Source organism: Muscardinus avellanarius (genome assembly GCF_963383645.1).
Source record: "Muscardinus avellanarius genome assembly, chromosome: 11".
Lineage (NCBI taxonomy): Eukaryota > Metazoa > Chordata > Mammalia > Rodentia > Gliridae > Muscardinus > Muscardinus avellanarius.
In genome coordinates, this window is record NC_137797.1 from 74,442,319 (window position 1) to 74,462,628 (window position 20,310).

Genomic DNA, 20,310 nt, shown 5'->3' on the forward strand with positions numbered 1-20,310 from the left:
CTGAATTAAATGCACCATTTTATCAAAGGGCTAAATAGTGCATAAGTGTGAGATCTGCCTGAAAAATGAACCTGTCTTCGACTTACTTATTCCATAAGTCTAGCACTGTCAGACGAGCCCTTAAATGCAATGTATGTATCATAGAAGGCTTGTGTTAAGACCACTTCAAACAATACTGAATAAACCCTAATTGTAGGTCATAATAAAAAAAAAAAAACAACTTAGAGGCTGCTGGGAGTAACATCAAACCATTTGCATTCCTTGGAATCCTTTTCAAAATGAGTTTCATAATTTTCATTAATCCAATTTTTCAAATCTTTTAGAAAGTCATCATTAAACCTTTTTCAGGTCCTATCTGGTTTGCCGTTCCAGAAATGAAATTCCCTTTTCAACCTAAGCAGATGGTTTTAATTTGTTGGTGGAGTGGTATGAAAGGAATGTGACAGGAGAACTGCAAGCAATTTGCAGGCGTGTTTTGGTGATCATACATGTTTCACAATAAATCTTATGCTTTGCTCTTTTAAATGGTTCCCATCTCTGCACCACTAAGAGACCTCAGAGCTAATATCTTAAAATAAAAATCAAACCCAGCATTTCTAAAAATGTGAAGTATTTGCTTATTGAAAAGCCAATGGAGTAATTCCACTAAGTAAAAAAAAGTAAAAAAAAAAAAAAAGTGTCTTCCAACAGATAAGCGTGTGCTTAGAGCACCCCCTCCCTCTGCCCAAGGGATCTCTATCGGGTTACAGCACCAGAAACTTGAGAAGCTGCTGCAAAGGCAGCCTCTCTGGACCCTTCACCTACTTATGTTAGCTACTAAACCCGGGCTAAAATCTGCCAAGGACTTGAAGCAGAAAAAAGAATCTTATCAATTTGATTCAAAAGTTACATTTGCCTGCTATTTAAGATATAACACTAGCAACTCTGAGGGATGTTGAAATGATTAAATTCAATTTCTTGCCCTTTGTGGATTTATAATCTATTGGTGGGGAAAGTAAAAGGGGAAGAAGAGAAAGGAATAAAACAAAAAGTGTCATATTGCTTTATATATCTAGTGGGAGGATATAGAGAGTGAGAAATTAAGAAGGACCCAGGTTTGTAGCCAAAAAACCTAAAAACTAAGCAAATGAACATATAATATACTACCCAGGAAAAATGACACTATCTCAGACATCAAAAATCAGCATGAAAATTGCACAGCAACCTTCATGAATGAATCACTTTATGAGTGAATTAACTTAATACTACTTAAATAAGGTTAATACCATTAAAAATGGATACAGTGGCAAATTATGCGAGTGTGTGTGTGTGTGTGTGTGTGTGTGTGTGTGTGTGTGTGTATGTTACTGGGGATTGAATCCAGAAGCATTCTACCTCTGAGCTACACCCCCAGCCCTTTTGGTTTTGATTTTGAAACAGTGTCTCATTAAGTTGGTGAGAGTCTAGCTAAATTGCTGAGGCTGGCCTCAAGCCTGTGATTCTCCTGCCTCAGCATCCCAAATATGGGATTATAAGCATGTATCACCACACCCACCTGTTATGTGTGTTTTAACACAAAAAATATTGGGGAAAAGCATCAAGATCTTTTGGGGGCATCAAAAAAGAAAGAAAATACTATAGAAGGATGAGAATATAAAGAATAATACGAAAAGTCAAAAACAAAGTAGTGACCTCACCCTTGTGTGTCCGTGTTGCAGATCCGCACATCAGTGATCACGCTGTTATTTCCCAGAAGACCCTTCAGCTGGATCAGACATTTCCTGATTGCAGCTGTGATTATTGCATTTAATAATGTCCTGGTCATCCTTGTGCCAACTATAAAATACATCTTTGGATTCATAGGTAAGTTTCAAAGAGTCTCTTATTCAGCCAAATCCTACTTCCTTGAGTGGTTGTCAAGGAGCCACTGCTGGGTAGTCAGGACCTTCCCTCCCTCTTAAATCACATTGGGAGCTGCCTTGAAGGTCAGTTAGTTCAAATTGCCCTTTTTTGTTGGGGGGAGGGGTCAGGAGAACTGGAGCTGGAACATAAGAGAATTCTACCTCCAATCTACATCCCAGCTTTTTTTTTTTTTTTTTTCTGATACAAAATTCTGAGAGTCTTTCTCACTTGTTACTGATGATGCTACCCACACTACTCTACCATCACCCTGTCTCAGCTTCCCAAGCACTGGGATTATAGGCATGCGCCACTACTCCCAGCTTCAGCTTCTTTTTCTGACAGATGAGGAAACTGAGCTCAAAGAAGTCAAGTGAAATACCTTGGGGCATACCCAAATTTTGGAAGTGAGTCATACCTCTGTCATTAAGGAGTCAGGAAAAAGCCATGCATGGTGGCACATGCTTGTAATCCCAGCATTTGGGAGGCTGAGATAGGAGGATTGTAGTTTGTGGATGGCCTCAGCTCTTTAGTGAGGCCCTTTGCAACTAAGTGAGACCCTGTTTCAAAAATAAAGAATAAAAAATAAGGCTGGGGTATAGCTTGAAGGCAGAATGCCTCTGGGTTCCATCCCCAGTACTGAAAAAAAAAAAAAAAAAAAACAAGAGTCAGGAAGACAAGAGGAATGCAGTGGTATACCCCTCTAATCCTAGTACTTGGGAGGCTGTGACCAAAGGATCATAGGTTCAAGGGTAGCCTCAGCAACTTACCAAGATCCTCAATGACTTAGCAGCCAGACCTTGTTTCAAAATAAAAAAACAAAAAGGATTGGGGGTATAGCTTGGAGGTAGAATGCCCCTGGGTTCAATTCCAAGTACCACCCCCACCAAGAAGATAAAAAAAGAGGAAGACAGATTTTACCTACCAAAAGTTCTCTCAGTTCTGAGTCTTAACTGAGAATTAAAAGATATATTTGAAGGAATGCGGGGTTTATTTTAAAAACATTTTCTTTCTCTTAACTACATGATCTACTAAGGTATTTAATTTTTCATCCTACTGATTGAGGATTTACTTACATTTTTAACACAATGCAAAACTTTCAAAAGAATCGGCCAGGTATAGGCAACCTGAAAAGTAAGAGGTGGCTAGGAAGAGTATGCGATGGGTTTGAACTTCTTAGTAAGCACTTATATTACTAATGTTTTCTATATTTGTGTTATTTGGGGCTTTTAATGCTTATTTTACAACAGTATAATTATGCAGATATGATGTTGTGTGTGTTTTAATTTTCTCTATAAACATACTTACTATGAATAGTTAGACAAGCTCAGCTTATGGGATCTCAGTATGTGCTTTTAGTGCTAAGAAGAGTAGGATCGCTTTGTGTCTGGTTCCTCTGAGGTGCATGGTCTCTGGTGCTATTCTGGAAAGACTTACCATGCACAACATTGACCTGCCCTGCATCTCTCTCCTCAGGAGCTTCTTCTGCCACTATGCTGGTTTTCATCCTTCCAGCCGCTTTTTATCTGAAGCTTGTCAAGAAAGAACCTCTGAGGTCACCCCAAAAGGTTGGGGTAAGTAAGACTTGCAGTTTCTCCCGTTAGAAGTTGCACTTCCACTACTTAGAGTGAACCAGACAATACACATGCTTCAGAAAAATGAAATGATTATGAATTGTGCTATTATCCACCAGTAAAAGATTAATAAAAGCAAAATGAAATGAAAGAGAAATGAAACAATGAGCAAAAACCAAAATCCAAAGATGGGCTAGAGCTCTTTGATAGAATTAAAAAGGGCTGATTTCTGGAACTTGGATAATTTTAGGATTTCTTCTCTTCAAATAGCAAATGTTTTGCATTGAGTCCTCTTGTATCAAATGCTAATGTTTTTCCCCCCACAGGCTTGTGCATTAGGTGCATCCTAGTCTCCAGTGCCAAGCTCTAGCTGTTCAATCTGTGTGGAATTATCAGGAAGGACTTAGGCTCCCTACCAGAGTTACAGAATGTGCAAGCACTTTGGTCCAACTAGTTAGGTTTACAAGGGCAAAGGGCTGCTCTGATTTTGCTCTTCCACCATACCCTGCAGTCTCCTAGTTTGGACTGAGATCCAGAACAGAACTACTTATATTCCAGTTAACTACTTTAAGATATAAAATATCTTATTAAATAACAAAATACATATTTCTCTTCCATACTAATACGACAGAACCATACATTAGAAATAATTATTCCTCCAATAAATAAATATTACTAGTGACTGCTTAGGAAGGTCTTTTTATTAAGGCTTACAAAGAATGCTTCTTCCTAAGACTGAGGTTCATTAATGGAAATACTAGCATCAAATGTGTGTACATATGTGACTATACCAACATCAGTCTTCCCAATAGGAACTAGTTTGTATTGGGAAGGGGGAAAATGGTGAGGTAGGGTGCACCAAGTGCTGTGTGCATATATGTCACATGATTTATATTATGATGTGAAACCATAATGTACCAATAAAAACATAGTATATATAAAAAAGAATGTTTCATCCTAAATTACTCTGAATTTTTACCTTGAAGTTAATCACCTCTTCAGATAATTCAGGGATTTCAGGATAATTTGATAGCAAAATCTCTTCCCATTATATTGCCCCAGGCCTTTCACTCCAACCCATCTTGTCTGGACTCCTATAGCAATGTGACGTGGTCAAGTGCCTTGTCCTGTTTATGATCCATTATTTCTTTGGTCAGTTGTAAAATTCTCTCTTAGACTCTCGCTAGTAAAAAATATGAGCCTTATTTCTCATATATAGAATTAGAGCAATATGATAATTAATGCTTCTAGTATTAAAATTCTAAAGTATTATATATACTATACATATAGTATGTATATATAAATTTCATATATACAAAGATGTATATTACACCTTTTTTGTCTTTTTTCAGAAATGTGCAATATATATTAGGCTTTTCTGTTTATTTTTATTTTTATTTATTTACCTTATAAAATTAGAGTAATATACACTACTGTTCTATGGCTAGCACTTTTTCACCTAAAAGATTGTATTTCATAGGTTATTAGATCTCTTCCTATCACTTAATTTTTTTAAAGATCACAAGGCATTCATTTTGAGGTACCAAATCAATTAACCATTACTCTATTGTTGAAATTTTAGATTATATTTCTCCACTGTATTCCCCCTCTTTTCCCAACTTGGGTTAAAAATTGACTGATTTGTTGGATATCTGAGTTATTAAGAATGTTATAATTTAATATGAAGGTGGGATTGTCATCTTACATAAATAACTTATAAAACAAACTGTGAAGCATGGTCTCGGTGTTCCCTAACAAGTTCTCCCTGAATTACAGGCTTTGATATTTCTTGTGATTGGAATTATCTTCATGATTGGAAGTATGACACTCATTATAATGGACTGGATTTACGATCCTCCCAATTCCAAGCATCATTAACTCAAGGGAAAATGCTTTCTTTTCCTGTTGGAAATGGTTGCAAGTTGTGCCCCAAAAGACAATTGAGTTATTGTGATGGGAATGTTATTCATAGAAAATAACAGCAAGATTCCAAAGACATTTGCTAGTAATATCACTAGACACCTACAAAAGAGAAAATCATGGCTTTTGTCAAAATGGCTGTTGATGTATTTAGAATCTTCTGTGCACATTTCCACCCAGGTTTTAATAAGACAGTGTGAGATGACCAAGGTGCATTTTTGCTGCTGTACAAGCAGAATCAGGATGGCTGCGTGTAATGATCCTCAGTGCCTGCTGACTCCCCATCTTCCACTTTCTAAAAAAAGTAACAAGTAGTTGTATTCTCAAAACATCAAATAAAGTGCCCTGGTGGCTGTTACTACTTAATAACTTTCCCCAGCATGCACCAAATACTCTGGGGCCATTGACCAACAGAGGCAAAAGACGTGGCCTGTAACTTGTCTCCATACGGTTATGAATGATCAGACAGCAGGAATTGTAGGTTTGAAGCCAGCCTCAGCAATTTACTGTCAACGCTAAAGGAATATTTTGCCCATTCTGTTTTTTATGTTGAATTAGTGACTTCTTCATTCAACGGATTTTTTTTGTAAATGTTAAAACATTATATAAAACTCAGAGAGGGGCTTTATTTAAATTTTCAGCAACAACAACCACGAAAAATAATGCTTATAGCTAAGCTGCCTGTCACTGAAGCATCTGCTTTTTAGTGTTGTTTCTAGTCCTCTTCTCATACTTCTGTCCCTGAGCAAGGGCCTCCCTCTCGTCTTCCAGTCTCACTCAACAGAACGTCTAGAAGACCATAGGTCACTTGGAGATGCACTACCCAGTATTGTCTGGTACATTTTTATTTGATAAATATTCAGTGCAGGAAACTGTGATTTGCTCTGTGTTTATGTACATAATCGTATTCTCTGGTCATCAGAATGTTAACATATGGTACATTTGATTTTTATTTTTTACATGTGTAGTTTTCTTTCTTCACAGTCAAAGCATTTACATTATTGGGATGGGAGCAGGGAATTGAGTTGGTGGGCTCAAAAATCCATTTGTATGTATCTGTCTACCGAGGATATCTTAATTTTGAAACCTAAGTTATATATAGTTTAGTAATGCTCTTCTTCAATGTTTACAATAATATAATCATCTTAAGAAAACAAGTACTTTATTCATGAATAATTATCAGTGCTGAGGTGGTTCTTTTAATTTAGCATGCTTAAAATAGAATTTAGTTCATTTTAGCTTGACAGTTGTTTGCTGGCATTTATTTGTCATTTAATAAAATGTTGAGTGATTCTCCATTAAAATAAAAGTGCTAGCGCTACAAAGAAATGCAAACTATCATTCTCTCTTATTTCTAAAACATACTTACATGGGAAAGATTTAAAAGTGACTACTCAACGCCTGGGATTTCTGGAGTTCACAACTTCCTTGTCAACTCAGTAGCAAGATCATTTGCTGTATATTTTATATTTTAGTAAAGCCAAATATGAAACATAATTATTATACAAATATGACATACTAAATCATATTTCAGTAGTTTGGGGGATTATGCCTAAGAAAATACATATTTCTTTTATGTATTATTTTCTAGAGACATAATGCTGTAAAATGGTGCACTTTGTTATGAAAATTGAGCATTACTAGAAACTATCATAACTTTTAAGTTACTATTATTTGGAAAAATCTTGCCAAATGTCATTTTTAAGATACACATCTATTTCATTTATCTAAAAAGTATATCAAAATAGGAAGTAAATAAAGGTAGCTTCTTAATGTTAGAAATGTTTAATCTAAATGTAATTATACGTACAGATTAAAGACTAATCAAAAATATTGGAAAACTGTAAAATCTGTATATGTTTTGAATTCTTCACATTTAAAATACTAACTTGAACATATCAGTGTAATACTATAAATATTCAAGAGCAATACTACAGTGCCACAAATAAAGCACCATTTTTTTCTCACAGACATTTTCAGGATTCAAATTTATGTGTACCGCAGGGCAGACATACAGATGGTATCTTGTGCTGGTTAGTTTAACCCCATTTGTAAACAGATGAAAAGTTTATTTTCTTATTTCATTTATAAGATGGTTCGATGTGTTGGGAGGCTTTTTTATTACAGAAAGTGTGTATTGGTATATAATAAAAGAATTTTTCAAATGTCCATGATATTTTTTGTAATGTTAAAAATAGGCTGTGAGTTATTTGTATATAAAGCAAAACTTAAGATCTGATTATCACCTCTCTTGTATCATTTGGTAGTGTCGTATATTCATTGTATACAAGCACAAAGGCATGATTCCTCTACCCTGTATGCACACAAACACATAGGCACATTCACCACACACACACCCTGCATTATATCCTATTGCAGCTGTAACAAATCACCACCAACTTGGTGGTGGAATAGAACACAAATGATCTATCACCTTACAGTGCTGGAGGTCAGAAGTTCCCAAATCAAGGTGTTGGTAGGGCGGCCTTCTTTCTAGAAGCTCTAAGAAAGAATCTGTTTCTTTGCCTTTTTCCTTCTTTAACAGGCCACTTAATTCTTTGGCTCATAGCTCTTTCTCCATCTTCAGAGTTAACAGTACAGCATCATTAAATTCAAATGTCTCTCCTTCTCTGACTCTCTTGCCTCCCTCTTGTACTTTTAAGGATTCCTGTGATTACCTGGGGTCCACCCAGATAATAAATAATAATCTCCCCTTGCAAAGGCCCTTGATCACACCTATGTAGTCCCTTTTTCTTCATAAGGTTACATGTTGACAGGTTTCCAGGATCAGAACATGAACATCTTTGGTGGGGCCTTTATTCTATCTATGTACCACATGCACACCACACATCACAAGCACATAGGCCACCACACACACATTCGCATTCACATATGCTCATACCACTTGACACATGATCCCAGAGGCAGCGGATGCCATGAAAGAAAAAGTGAAAGAGAGAGAAGGAAAGGAAGGAAGAAGGGGGAGAAAGCAGACAGGCAGTCATTAAAAACAGTTGGCATTTGGTGAGCCATGAAGTACATCAAGAGCAATTATTCTAATTCCTTCATTCTGTTTTAAATTGGATTCTCTAATTTTTTTAGTAATTTTCCAGAGATATTTTTCTAGAATATTTCATATTTAATGCATATTTGTTTAAAATTATAATTAAACTGAAGGAAGAAACAAACTAATATAAGAATAACACATATGACCTGAGCATGGTGATGCACAGTTGTAATCCCAGCATTCGGGAGGCTGAGACCAGAGGATTGCAGTTTGCGGACAGCCTCAGCCAATTAGTGAGGCCCTCTGCAATGTAGTGAGACCCTGGTTCAAAATAAAGAATAAAAAATAGGGCAGGGGGTGTAGCTCAGAGGTAGAATGCCCCTGGATTCCATCCACAGACCCACCAAAAAAAAAAAAAAAAAAAAAAGAAGAAGAATACATATGAGTCTAAGCACTATTTTTCACATTTTAACATCTTGGAAATTGGGAGACATCTTACAGTGACTTTTGGCAAGTGGCACTTATGACACAGTCATCACAACTATCTCTAAATGTGTACCCAAACTTGTAAAGTGGCTTGGAAGAAAATCTTAGTGATTAGTGATAACTGTGTGGTGTGTGTGTGTGTGTGTGTGTGTGTGTGTGTGTGTGTGTGTACACATGTGCAGGCATGTGCACTGTATGGAAGATTGACTTTAAGGGCATTATACCTCTGAGCTATACTCCCAGAACTTTTTTTTTTTTCAAATATGACCTTTTTTTTTTTTTATGTGGATCATATTGAAAATGGCATACATTCAGACTGTGCTTGGTGCCCTCTCCTTTCTGCACTACCCTTCTCCCTCCCCAACAAAGAGTGTCCAGGTCAACCATGTTATATTCATACTTTTTTTACATAATCAAATGTAGCTCTTCCATTTTTATTTTGAAATAGAGCCTTTTGTGGGAAGCACTCTCTGACCTCTGCAAACAGCCAGAAAAGTTCCATGGATTTGGAGCCTCTCCAGTGGGAACCTCTAACAGGCACACAGAACTTGCATGAGGGACCCAACCACTGGAAACTGCCATGCCCAAAAGTCTTTGCCTGCCAGGGAGCCTGAGACACCCCTCCTCTGGCAAGAGACACTGAAGGATCTGGGGTTCAGCCACAGGGGAGATCCTGTTACAACATGCTCCCACATAGAAAACCCCCTTAATTCTTGGAGGCTAGAAATATCCTTCCCAACTAAGGCACCTGCATCCTGGCTTAGAAAAGCAGCAGGATCAGTGGATGCCCCAGCTAAGCGATATAAACCCATCAGAGCAAATAACACAACAAAGATTCCAAAACTAAACTGTAGTTAGTACTACACCCCACAAAGAAGGCCAAGAACTATGTGCTGAATCTAAGAGAGTGATTATTTGCTACAATAAAGATTTAAATAGGTGTACAGGTACTTGGGATACTGAGACAGAAGGATGGCAGGCTCAAGGCCAGTGCACAGTAACTTAGTGAGACTTTGTTTCAAATTTAAAAAAATAAAAAGGGCCTGGGGTATAGCTAAGAGGAAGTACTCCCCTGGGTTCAATCTCTGGTACAACATGCAAAAAATAAGCAAAATTTAAATAGACATATTGTGAGGCAGGACCCTCAGCTTCATCCTTAAAACTATTTTTGTCTAAAAGCAAAATGAAAAATATAAAGCTTTTCACATTTCCCCCTCAGATGTAAGCAAGCAGGCAGATAAGACACATTCTCCCTCACACATAAACAGAGTCACCCTGTTTCCAAGAACAGGCCCTCTCAAATAGAAACAAAGCAGTGCTGAAAAGAAAAACAATATAATGATTAACATGATTAATTGCTTGGGCGGCTTCCATCATCATACTTACCCTGGGAAATGCACGCCTCATGCCTACCCCTCCTCTCCTAATAGCACAAAACCAGATGCCTAAAAGAGCTCATATTTTCAGTAATGGGGCTCAGACCCAAAGCTGAGCCTTCACTAGTGAATAAAGTAACCTGCTTCCAACTCCTATCCCTGTCTCCTGACTTCAGTGACCTAAATTCCTGCAACAATTGGACAGAATGTCCAGCATATAATTGAAAATTATCCATCATATCAAGAACCAGTAAGTCAGGTGTAGTGGTTACACACTTATATTCCCAGTATTTGGGGGATTGAGATAGGAGGATCGCATTTTGAGGACAGCCTCAGCTACTTACTTAGTGAGGCCCTTTGCAATTCAGTGAACCCCTGTTTCAAATAAAAAATAGGACCGGGGATGTAGCTCAGAGGTAGAATGCCCCTGGGTTCCATCTCCAATGTTGCAAAAATAAATGAATGAATAAATAAATACACAAATTAATAAGTAAAATTACAACTTGAAAAGACAATCAACTGATGCTAACACCAAGATGAAGCAAATGGTATTATAAGAATTTTAAGCCAGGTGTGGTGGTGCACACTTGTAATCCCCCCACTTGGGAAGCTGAGACAGGAGGATCACACAGGTTCAAAGCCAGCCTCAGCTACTTAGTGAGGCTCTCAGCAACTTAGTGAGACCCTGTTTCCAAATAAAATATAAAAACAATAGGTCTGGGAGTATATCCCAGAGGTAGAAAGCCCCCCTGGGCTCTACTCCCAGTACCACCAAAAAAAAAAGAAAAAAAGAATTTTAAAGTAACTATCCTAAAAATGCTTCAACAACTAATTACAAATTTAATTTAAAAAAAGAAAAAACATTTTAGCAAAGATATAAAAAATAGAAATTATAGAACTGAAACATGCAATAACATAATTTTAAAGATAAAATCATTGGATGTGTTTAATAGTAATAGGTGGAGATGTAGAAGGATAAAATCAGTGAAGTTGAGTAAGTAGTATTATAATTCTATCTGCACAATAGAAAGGAGATAAAAAAAATAAAATAAAATAAAATAAAATTTCTCCAAAATGCAACAGTGCTATGTGCCTGTGGGATAAAAACTAAAATAATAAATAAATTAAAACTTTTAGTATGACATTACCAGAAGGAAAAGAGATTTAAGCTGAAAGATAATTTGAAGCAATCATGCTAAAAATGTTTCCAATTTGGCAAAAGACACAAAGCCACATACTCAAAAAGCTAAGTATATCCCAAATAGTAAAAACCCAAAGAACTCCATGGTTAAGCCTCTCAGAAGTAAAAAGAAAAAGTTTTGAAAGTATCCTGAAAAAAACAAACAAACAAAAAAGCACATTACCTATCGGGGAACAAATGTCAGAGGATTTCTCATAAAAAAAAAAAAAAAACAATGCAGATCAGAGCCAGACGTGGTAGCACATACCTGTAATCCCAGTACTTGGGAGACCTAGAAAGGAAGATTGCACACAGGTTTGAGGCTAACCTCAGGAATTTAGCAAGGCCCCCAGCAACTTAGTGAGACTCTGTTTCAAAATAAAAAATAAAATGGCGCTGTGGGTGTAGCTCTGAAGTAGAATGCTCCTGAGTCCAATCCTTGGTACAACCACACAAAAAATATAGAGATAGAAAAGAACTAACACAGCATTTTTCAAGTGTTGAAAGAAAAAACTGTCAACCACAAATTCTATATCTAGCAAAACTATATTTTAGAGAAGAAAGTAGAATAATTGCACTCCCGGACAAAGAAAACTAAAAGAACTTGTTGCAGACCTCAAATAATTTGTTTAAGGAAAATGATAAAGAACAAATGTTGGGACTTTAGAAAAGAAGTAGAAACAGAAGAAAGATTGGAAATATGAGGCATTGTAATAGAGTATCCTTTTTTTATTAATTTTATAAACACATTTTTAATTAAAAAATAATTCGATACTCCAGGCACATATTTTTGTTTGTTTGTTTAATGGGGAAGGTAAAGGACCTGAACAGAAGTGCTACATCCAGAGCTCTTCCGGGAAGATGGCAACCTAGAAAAGCAGCGTTTACGAGTCCTGCTAAAACTCGATCTCTGTTGCCACAAAATCAGTGCTTTTCATAGCCAGAACACACCATTAGCAGAAAAATAAAAAATGTAAACACAAGGGACAGAGAAAAAAAAGACTAGAAGAACAACCAGAGACCAGAAATCAAGCCCGCGATGCAGCAGCGGAGCCGCACTGGCGCCATCTTCCCTCACATCAGCAGGCTCCAGAGAGGAAAGGTAAACAAGGAGCTGAAGTGAGCAGCTGCAGATCACTTGGGTGTAATTCAGCAGTTCTTTCAGTGCAATGAACTTCTAAAACTCCCAGTGGCCAAGCTCATCACGCCATCCAGGGACTCAGAACAGAGCTCAAAACAAGAAAAGAAATATGCCAGCCTCACGGCCGAGGGTGTAACAGCAGCACCATATTGCCAGCAGCAACGGTGAGTTCTCCACACCGTGCCACAGCTCCAGATCTGTACACACAATGGTGAGTGTAATTGCAGCTCCTAAAGGAGAAATCCCTGTACTGTACTCCCAGGGACTTGAGTAGCTTTGATAATCTCCTTGGGTGAGATATTTTGCAGTCCAACCCAGTGAAGGAGTAGCAGTGGCAGAGATACCACACCGTAGCTGCAGCTCCCTGTGGGAAAACGCCCAGCCCAGCACCCCCACAGTCTCGCGCAGCCTCAGTTAACTTCCTGGATATAAGACTTTGCAATAAAACCCAGTAAAGGAGTAGTGGCGGCTGAGATTACAACAGACTAAAGATACAGAGCACCCTAAGTGAGATCGTAGTGACCCAGGGAAGGCACAAAATTCTGAAATCATGGGAAAGAGGAACAACAATAGAGCAATGAATGCCCACAACCCCATAATATCAGAACCTGATAACACAGAAATTCAGAGATCTCCAAAAGGTCAAATCAGGAATATAACTGTAGAAATAATACAGGACCTTCTAAAAGAATTTAGAGAGAGTTTAAAAAAAATAAAGGAAGCAATCACTGAGGTAAAGGCCTCAATTCAAAGTATAAACAATCAATTAGACAACATGGAGAATAGAATCTCGCTCCTAGAAGATGATCACTCAAAAAACAAATGCATAATTTATAACATTGAAAAAAAAATCAGACAGCAGGAATCTGACATTGAAAAAATATGGGCCCATTTTAAGAGAGCTAACCTAAGAATAATTGGAATAGAGGAGGGAAAAGAAAGTGAAACCAAAGGGATCAACAATCTCTTCAAAGAAATAATAGCAGAAAATTTTCAAAACATAGAGCAAAAGGTTGATACACAGGTCCAGGAAACTTATAGAACTCCCTTTAGACAGGATCAGAGAAGAGGTTCTTCACACCACATAATCGTCAAAATGACCAATGTGGAAGCCAAGCAGAGAATCTTAAAGGCAACAAAAACAAAGGGCCAGGTGACATTCAGAGGCAAATGAATTAGAATCACTCCAGACTTCCCAAACTGAGTCATGAAAGCCAGAAGGGCTTGGCATAACATATTCCAAACTCTGAAAGAAAACAACTTCCAGCCAAAAATTTCCTATCCAGCAAAGCTATCTATCAAATTAGATGGGGAAATAAGAAGCTTCCATGACAAACAGAAACTGAAGGAATTTATGTCTTCAAAACCAGCGCTAGAGAAAATACTCAAAGAGATTAACTACAAAGAAGAAATAGGTAATACACACCAGAACCAGAGAAACAAGATTTTCTATCCAGCAGACAACTAAGCAAAGAAAAATATATTCATGTGTTTATAGGTTAAAACCTATGGAGATTCATTATTTATTTTAGTCTTTTACCTATTTTTAAATTGTATTGTTTGCTTTTATTGTTGCTAATTTTTAGGATTTCTATTTAGAATATTAATATACCTTCAGATATAGCATTTGGAAATATTTTATCCCATTCTATCAGTAACTTTTAACTCTGTTTACATTGCACAATTTTTTTATTTTTTTAGGAAGTTTGTTTATTCTTTTGTTGCCTGTACCTTTGAAATCATATCCAGGAAATCACTGCCAATTTCAATGTTGTGAAGTGTTATGACCCAGGTTTTCTTCTAAAAGTTTATAGTCTTAAGACTTACAGTTAGATCTTTTATCTAGTTTGAGTTAATATTTGTATATGGTGTTAGGTAAGGGTCCAATCTTATTATTTTTCATGTAATTATCATCGTTTAACTATTTAGTGAAAAGATTACTATTTCCTTCACCAAATGTTCTTGGAAACTTTGTCAAAAATAGCTTGACCATATATGGAAGAATTTATTTCTAGGCTTTTTATTTTACTCCACTGGTTTATATATCTGCCTCTATAGCAGTACCACACTGTTTCAATTATCGTAGCTCTAAAAGGTTTGAAATCAGAAAATGTACATCTTCTAGCTTTCTTCTTCTTCTTCTTCTTCTTCTTCTTCTTCTTCTTCTTCTTCTTCTTCTTCTTCTTCTTCTTCTTCTTCTTCTTCTTTTGGTGGTACTGGGGTTCCTGGAAGCCCTTCTACCTCTGGGCTACACTCCCAGACCTATTTTTACATTTTTATTTGGAAACAGGGTCTCCTAAGCCAGCGTGTGCGACTGGCTTCAAACCTACATGATCCTCCTGTCTCTGCCTCCCAAGCACGGGGATTACAAGCATGCCCCACCACACCCATCTCAGCTTTATTATATTTTGAGATTGTTTGGGGTATTTAAAGTTCATATGTCATCTTAGGACAGACTTTTTCTGGAAAAAAAATGTACGATAGTTTTACCTTAAAAAAATATCCTCTGGTAAGAAAGAAAGCAAAAAGAAATACTTTAATGTTATCTCTAAGTGATCAGAAGTTTGATATCAGACAGATGAATCTGTTATGTGAGATTATCATTGTTAATTTTGGATAAATTGCTATATTAGATGTCAACCACTAAGCCAAGCATGGGAAGGAGGGATGGGGAGGGAATTGGGTGAGGATTGGGTAGTGGCTAACTGGGTGATATGTGCATGTATGTCTACATAAGTTTTTATCCCATTATAATGTATGAATACAGTGCACCAATAAAAAAATTTTTTTAAAAGAAGTGCTACAGCCGGGCGTGGTGGCGCACGCTTGTAATCCCCGAGCTTGGGAGGCGGAGACAGGAGGATCGCGCAGGTTCGAAGCCAGCCGCGCACGCTGGCTTAGGAGACCCTGTTTCTAAATAAAAATATAAAAATAGGTCTGGGAGTGTAGCCCAGAGGTAGAAGGGCTTCCAGGAACCCCAGTACCACCAAAAAAAAAAAAAAAAAGAAGTGCTACATCCACTCCAAGTGGTTAAACTTTGATTCCATTAGACCTTGATAAGTCACATGTGGATAATGTAATATTTATCATATCCACCATAACAAATATAGAAAGAGATATATTCAACAACACTATAAATAAATTAAGAGGAACTTACAAAAATACATTCAAGTAATCCACTAGAACCCGAGAAAACGAAAAACTGAGGAATAAGAAACAAAGAAAATAAATAATGAAGTAGCAGACTTAAGAATGGATATATCAATAATTACTTATAGGCAGTATGGCTTAAATACATAGAACAATCAACAGACACTGGAAGAGTAAAAACCATGACTTAACTGTAAGCTGTTCATAAGACACTCACTTTAAACTCAACAATATAGATAAATCAAAAGCAAAACATATACATATAAATATTAATAATATTAATAACAGAAAAGGGGTGGCTATATTAATGTCAGATTAAGGAGACTTAAAAGAACAGAAAATAACTAGAGCTAATATATGTCCTTTTGTCTACATCATGTAAACAATGACAAAATAATCTAGTAAGAAGAGATAAGTTTTAAGTATGTACACACTCAATAACAGACCTTCAAAATACATGAAATAAGAACCAACAGAGGTGAAAAGATAAATTAATGAACCTATAATTATATTTGGAAACTTCAACACTTAACTTTTGGAATGGACAAAACTACTATCCACAGAACACCAGCAAAGTTACAGAAGATATGAACAACACAATCAACCAACAGGTTCTAATTGATATATGTAGGACATTCTCCTGTAAATAGTAAACAATAAATAAGAAAGAAAGAAAAAAGGAAAAACTGATTTTTTAATTTCCCATGGTAGATTTACCAACCATATCCTGGGAAATAAAACAAATTTGAAAGGATTGAAATCATATACAATGTGTTTTCTAACAATAATAATGGAATTAATTAGAAATCAATAGCAGAAAGGCAATAGAAAAATTTCTAAATAACAAATAAATGAAAATTAAACATCACTCTATATAATCCATGGGTCAAAGAAAAAGGATCAAAGGAAATTTAAAAATATAAAGAACTGAATGAAAATTTAAAAACAAGCCAAAATTGGTGAGATGCATCTAGTGCAGTGCTCAGAGAGAAGTTTATAGCACTAAGATTCACTAGAAATAAGGAAAAGTCTTAAGTCAATAATCTATATTCTAGCATCAAGAAACTAAAAGAAGAGCAAAATAAACCTAATGTAAGCATAAGAAAACTAATGAGTTAATGGGACTGAAAATAGAGAAAATCAGTGAAATGAAAGCAGATTCTTAAAATTTTAAATAATATTAATAAACTTTAGCAAGACTAAAATAAATTTTAAGACAAAAATAAAGAGACCACTGTGTCTATTTAACTGGCAGAAGTTTTTTTCTTCTAAATCTTTAATTCAACAAAATGTTGTTTTTTTAAAAAAACAAAACAATGTTCTGTGGTTAAAAGGATATGGTCCCCACTTCTACGGGGTGTGTGTGTGTGTGTGTGTGTGTGTGTGTGTGTGTTGTGTGTGTGTGTTGTGTGGTGCTGGGGATTGAACCCAGAGGCATTCTATTCCCAAGATACACCCCAATCCCAATTTTTAAAAATTTTTTCCCCAGTACTGGGGATAGAACCCAGGGGCATTCTACCTCCAAGCTACACCCCCAGTATTATTCTTTCTTTTTGAAACAGAGTCTCACTAAGTTGTGGAGGGCCTAAGTAATTGAGGCTGGCCTCCAACCCGGATCTTCCTATCTCAGCCTCTCAAGAACTGGAATTACAAGCGTGCACCACCATGCCCAGCACTTCTACAGTTTTTTCATGAATGGTCATACAAAATGGTATGGTTATCATCATTCAGATGGTAATATGTCTGTTTTGGAGGTAAGATGATGTGAAACCTAAATAACTCCATTTTGTTTTCTCCACCATTTTGTAACTATGGAGTTGAGAATCAAGACATGTGGTTCTTGTTGTCTAGCTAACCGCAATATTCTGGTTGGCCTCAGTAATCACCATATATGGCTTGCAGCTCTGTATTCCCACCCTAACCCCCTGTTAATGGCTAACTGGCTTCTGTATAGCTCTTGTGGTGATTGGGTTAATCTGATTGGTCCTCTGTTATTATAAAAGGTTACTGTTGCCTGGCTTTGGGTTGCCCCTCCAGTAAGATTTCTAGACTGAGGGTACCACCTCTGGCAGGCTAATAAAGGCTTCAGTTGCCATATACCCCCCTAGACTCTCGAGTCTCTCATTTCTCACTAAACCTGCATACAACATTTTGGAGACCCCAGCAAGACTTTTGAGGAAAATTCAGAGTTCCCAGTGGGATCAAATTTTGCTTCCTCTCATGGTTCTCTGGGCTGGCCAAGGGGGTAGAAGGGAGCTCCTGAGAAGACGTTCCTCAGCCTAACTCTCCAACGCCACCCTGTGCCCACGATCGGATGCCCTCTGGTGAAGCCACCTGGATTTCTGGTAAATTGACCATCTGGGGAGTCTGGCAGGCTGGACGCGGCCACTCAGTCTGACTCCAGGGACAGGACAAGACATCATCCTGGCCCTATGTCAGGACTGTCTAGTCTTCCATGTTGTTCAAATATCTGTTGTATCTCTGTGTTTGTCCTAATTCTTATTTTGTGGTTTGTTTTCATCCTGGTCTGTGATCTCACTTTGCTCAGCTTTATACCCTATTTTTTAATTATGGGTTAGACTCAGTCCATGACTTCACAATGTCCAAACATCTTCAATGTTTTCTTGATCACCTTCAGGACTTCTATCTTGATCGCTCATTCAAAAACCAAGGAGAAATCCCCTTCACCTGTTTAGACCCACCTTCTCCCCCTACTGCCCCTGTTCTACTGGAAGCTCTCTCCTCACCTTTTGACTCCATGTCCTCCTCACTCCCCTCCCCTCCCCATACCCACACGGGATCCTCTTATGGACTCCATTCTCCCTTTACACCAGGCCCCTTTAGCGGCTCATCCCTTTATGGTTTATATACCTTTTACTACCAGCGACTTGTATAATTGGAAAAACTTGTATAATTGGAAAAACCCTTCTTTCTCCAAGTCCTCCCAGGGTCTCATCTCCCTCCTCAAGTTTGTCTTTTTCACCCATCAGCATACTTGGGATGAATGCCAGCAGCTCCTCCAGATTCTATGACCTCCAAAGAGCACAAGCGGATCATCACTAGGCGCATTGAGAAGTCCTTGGCCCTGATGGCCACCCTACTGCCAACCCTGCCCAACTAGAGAATGTCTTTCCAAGTGCCTAGCCCAATTGGGACCCCAATGAGGATGAACGTAAAGAGTCTTTAGACCGGTACCACTAGACTCTCTTGCAAGGGGTCTGGGCAGCCGTCCATAAGCCCACAAATTTGTCCAAGGTGAGTGAAACTATCCAAGCCCTTCAGAAGCACCCAGTGCTTTCTTGGAGTGCCTTCTGGAGGCCTACCAGGTTTATACTCCCAAAGATCCCAAGGCCCCCCAAAATAGGCCATAAATCTGGCTTTTGTTTCTCAGTCAGCCCCAGATATCAGGAAATGTTACAGAAATTAGAAGGATTTGAGAGTAAGGTACTGTTGGAATTAGTAGAAATTGCTCAGTAAGTCTTTAATAACTGGGACCCCCACCCCAGAAGACAGACAAGCAAAGCACCTGGCTAAAATTCTCGCTGATTTGGGGGCAGCCCCTAGTTACAAAAATTCTCTCCCTAAAGGAAAACAGAGGTCCCAGGAAAAACCTCCGCTAGGAAGGAACCAGTGTGCCTACTGTAAGGAAGAAGGCCATTGGAAAAGTGAATGTCCTAACAGAAAGAAGGGCTCAATAACTGTACTCCAGTTACAAAATTAAGAGGACTGAGGAAGTCAGGGCTCCTTTGTAATGAGACCCCGGGAACCCAGGATAACTTTGAATATAGGGGGCACACCTGTCAATTTTCTGGTGAACACTAGAGCCACTTTCTCAGTTCTAACCTAGCCTTCTGGGCCTTTGTCAAAGGATAAAGTGCCTATCCAGGGAGCAATGTGAAAAACTACCCATGGACAAAAGTGAGAATTACTAACCTAGAAAAAGGAATGATCACCCGCTCATTGTTGGTGATTCCAGAGTGTCCCTACCCTCTGCTGGAGCATGATTTGTTGCAGAAACCTCAGGCCACCATTTCCTTCCAAGAGAATGAGGCTTCTTTGAGCTGGCAAGCCTCATTACATATCTTAGTGACTTGTTCCTTGGGGGAAGAATATTTGTTAAATGACTTTTCAAGTAAATTAGATAGACAAGAACAGACTGATCTTTTGGCTGAACTAAAACTCAAGGTCCCTCATGTCTGAATGGACGACAATACCCCAGGATTGGTGAAACATCAGCCCCCTATTGTGGTTCAGTTAGCCAGTAATGCCACCCCAATAAGAATAAGACAATACCCGATTAATAAAAGCCCAGAAGGGAATAACTAAACATATTAATAGACTTCTCAAGGCTGGTATTTTAACTCAGTTCAAGTTTCCATGGAACACTCCTCTACTGCCTGTACAAAAGCCAGGCACTGATGACTATTGACCAGCCCAGATCTGAGGGAAATAAAAGAGTGGAAACTCTATATCCCACTGTGCCCAATCCCTATACTCTTCTCAGCCTCCTGCTGCCAAGCCATGTCATCTACAGTGTTCTAGACTTAAAGGATGTGTTCTTTAGCCTGCCTTTGGCTGAGGGAGTCTGCCCCTCTTTG

At 37.8% G+C, this 20,310-nt stretch overlaps 1 protein-coding gene across 1 annotated transcript in view; it reads left to right on the top strand.

The window, feature by feature from the left end:
• The window catches only part of SLC38A4 (solute carrier family 38 member 4), a gene marked incomplete at both ends in the record, with an annotated part of 32,984 nt that extends 27,654 nt beyond the window's left edge, over positions 1–5,330 (top strand). Inside the window, 3 exons of the mRNA XM_080705183.1 lie at positions 1,698–1,842; positions 3,355–3,452; positions 5,229–5,330. Coding sequence (XP_080561309.1) covers positions 1,698–1,842; positions 3,355–3,452; positions 5,229–5,330 — 345 coding nt within the window. The remainder of the gene's footprint in view (positions 1–1,697; positions 1,843–3,354; positions 3,453–5,228) is intronic.
• Positions 5,331–20,310: the final 14,980 nt, after the last annotated feature.